This window comes from Pinus tabuliformis, chromosome 8 (genome assembly GCF_031772625.1).
Source record: "Pinus tabuliformis cultivar Carrire ecotype Pingquan chromosome 8, CPIR1, whole genome shotgun sequence".
NCBI lineage: Eukaryota > Viridiplantae > Streptophyta > Pinopsida > Pinales > Pinaceae > Pinus > Pinus tabuliformis.
In genome coordinates, this window is record NC_142294.1 from 474,725,139 (window position 1) to 474,728,070 (window position 2,932).

The 2,932-nt window shown below is 33.3% G+C and overlaps 1 protein-coding gene across 1 annotated transcript; it reads right to left on the bottom strand.

Moving 5' to 3' along the window:
* Positions 1 to 1,527: 1,527 nt before the first annotated feature.
* Positions 1,528 to 1,995, bottom strand: LOC149236121 (uncharacterized). Its single transcript, XM_089368776.1, has one exon. It carries the CDS (start codon positions 1,993 to 1,995, stop codon positions 1,528 to 1,530), a length of 468 nt encoding a protein of 155 aa, XP_089224902.1.
* Positions 1,996 to 2,932: the final 937 nt, after the last annotated feature.

Here is a 2,932-nt window from a genome sequence, read left to right on the forward strand (position 1 = left end):
TGCAAAGTTCAGGAAACTTAGTTTCCCATTATTTGAGAAACCCAACCATGAACATCAAAGTTGTAGAAACTATAAAATTATTGAACCCAACTCAAGGGCATTGATACAATAATATTCCAATACATAGACATGGCATACACATTTGAAATTCCTACTATTGTAGTGCTCAAGTACAATCGTTCTTGAAATCTAGAAAAACGAGAAGGAAAAATAGTAGAAAAGCACGAGTTGTCTTTGTCCACCTCTGCAAGTCATCTTTGTCCACCAAGGTAGCTGCAAATGTCGGAGCTGAAAAGATCATCGGATCAACAAAGGGTTTGGCATCATATGGAGCCAAAGAACCCATTTTCTCCCAAATTTTGCTAATGTGGAAGTTGGAGGAGAACTTATTTTAGAAACCAGAGAAATGAAGGTCAACAACTATGAAAGTAGTAAAGGTCTCCCATATTGAACAAATGTAAATTACGAAAAGACCCAAAAAATATCAATACCAAAACATTCAATCAACTTTAATCTCAGAAAAGCTCATGCCTTACATGATAAATACATGATCTATGACCGAAAAACTTACAAACCTAGTATAATAGTTAAACTTTGATTTTTTGCTTTGAAGGCTTGGTTGGAAAAAGCAAAGAGATCTCAAGAAATGCTCTACAGATAAGTAGTTCGTTTTGTTTTGAAACTATCATATCAAACAAATATAAACAATACATGGAAATAAATTTGCTTCAATGGAAAGTAAACAGTGGAAAAGAAAAACTCAGATATATGATTACCCATAAAGTTAAACAAATTAAAGAAATGAACTCATTGGATAACTCCATAACATACTTAAAAATCACTTATGTTTAGCTAATGAAATTATTAACATAGATTCATAGCAACACTGGATAAATTAAGTGTCCAAGCTGATCAAAATAAATAATTGAGTGCAAACCTATATATGCATTTGATTTATTAAATGCCCAACGAAATTAAATAATTGATTACAAATCTCTCCACACATAAGAGATCTAGTGTGTGTGTGTGTGTGTGTATATATATATATATAAAATCAATTTTCTTTTTCCTATTTTTCCACTATTAAGTAGCTTAAGGAATAAAAAAACTTCAATATAGACCTCTTTCCACTTATATTCAGTCTTTATCTGTTGTGAAATCCTTATCTGCGTGAGCATTCATAAGGCCCTCAGATATATTTTTTTGCTATATTTTCATTTTTTGGCTCCACATAAAAATATGCCCTACTCAAATTAATTTGCATATCCTCTATTTGTCCTTCGATCCTTGGAACAATCTTTGTATCCCCATGCAACATCAAACTCAAACATTGTACTAGTTCCACAAATCCAGCACAACATATCTTTCCACACAATTTTGATAATAGCATTCCACTAGTAAGCGTACCTTTCTTCCATGAAACCTACTTAAAGAAAAATTAAAAAGAAAAAAATTGAAGTAAAGTCTCCTTGATCGAAAACCTGAACCTTTATAAAGCTCACAAACGATCAGCAAACAAGGTCAGATTTAATGTTCAACAGTTGTGAAAGTCGGTGATGAAGCCTGAGAAGGTGGAACAATCTGAAATAAGGACAATGATTCCACTTGTCTTAATATGATCAGCCAGTAGTCCATGCCCTCACTGACCTGGAGATCAATACTCCACAATTTATTGGTATTTATGGCTAAATCATTTGAATCCATGGCAACACTCATTTTATCTGGGTGGTCAAGAAGCAAATCAACTTTTTCACCATAAAATTGTTGCATGGGAGAATAAACTCGCAAGTTCGTTGCATTGTTTAAGCTCTTGTTGCTTATTATTATTTCTCCTTCATAGTCTGGCCTCATGGCCTGGGAGTAACAACTGACCATTTTTTCCTTGTTGTCATGGTTAATTGCAGGCACCCCTGTGGGGTTTTCGAAATTATTTCGATCATTACCGATAACTATTTGCAGATGTGTTGATAAAGACTGACATTCGAGCTTTTCCATGGTATTAATCGATATATATCTATGATCAATTTCCAATTCTAAAGAGTCAGTACAGTCAGAATGGAGCACAACTGAATTTGAATCAGTGTTGCTACTATGATAATATATAGTATTGGTACACATGTTGTAGGAAGATGAGATTACTTCTTGTGATTGTTCTGACAAAACATAAACCGGTTCATGGATCTTTCATGCTGATGGTGATCCTACCTCCGAATTATAGTGTTTGTGAGCTTACAGGACTCGAACTGTTGTATCGCATTTCTAATCTTGAAATGAAATGAAATTTTAATGTCCACAAGACTAGATATAGTCTATGGGACCATATAGGATAATTGCAAGTACATTCATATACATAACACAACTTTTAATGCTTTAGCTTTACACAGTTTGGCATATACTGGTAAGAGTCATAATTTTGCATACTTCCGGAACTTTCATGCTCTGGAATCCCAAGGAACTCAAGAGAGTTATATCAGATTCTTTCAAAAGTGAAGTATTCAAAATGAATATATTTCCATAGGTGGTTATGATGATTAAAAAATAGTAAATTTATGTTTTCCATATCCATTTTGATATAAAGTTGTTGGATTTAAAACCAATTCAAATTCAACTATCTTTAATTACCTTATAAGATACATGAAAATTACCATATAACCAATTCTAATCCAACAACCTATAATCAGCTAATAGTACATAGTAAGGTAGATAAGGATGGCCGTAATTTCATGGCCAGGATATTTTGAGCTTCAAAGTTCAGTGGGTAGTGGGGCCTATGAAAACATTTTAAGATCCAGACGAAATACAAGTTTTGAATTCCTTAGCAATCATTTAAAATTCTAAATAAATTAAAGCTACATTAAAAAATTAATGGTGGGCTCTTGTGGAGGAAGTGGAGGAGGTGAGATGATGAGAGGGCTTGCAAAGAAACCTCAAA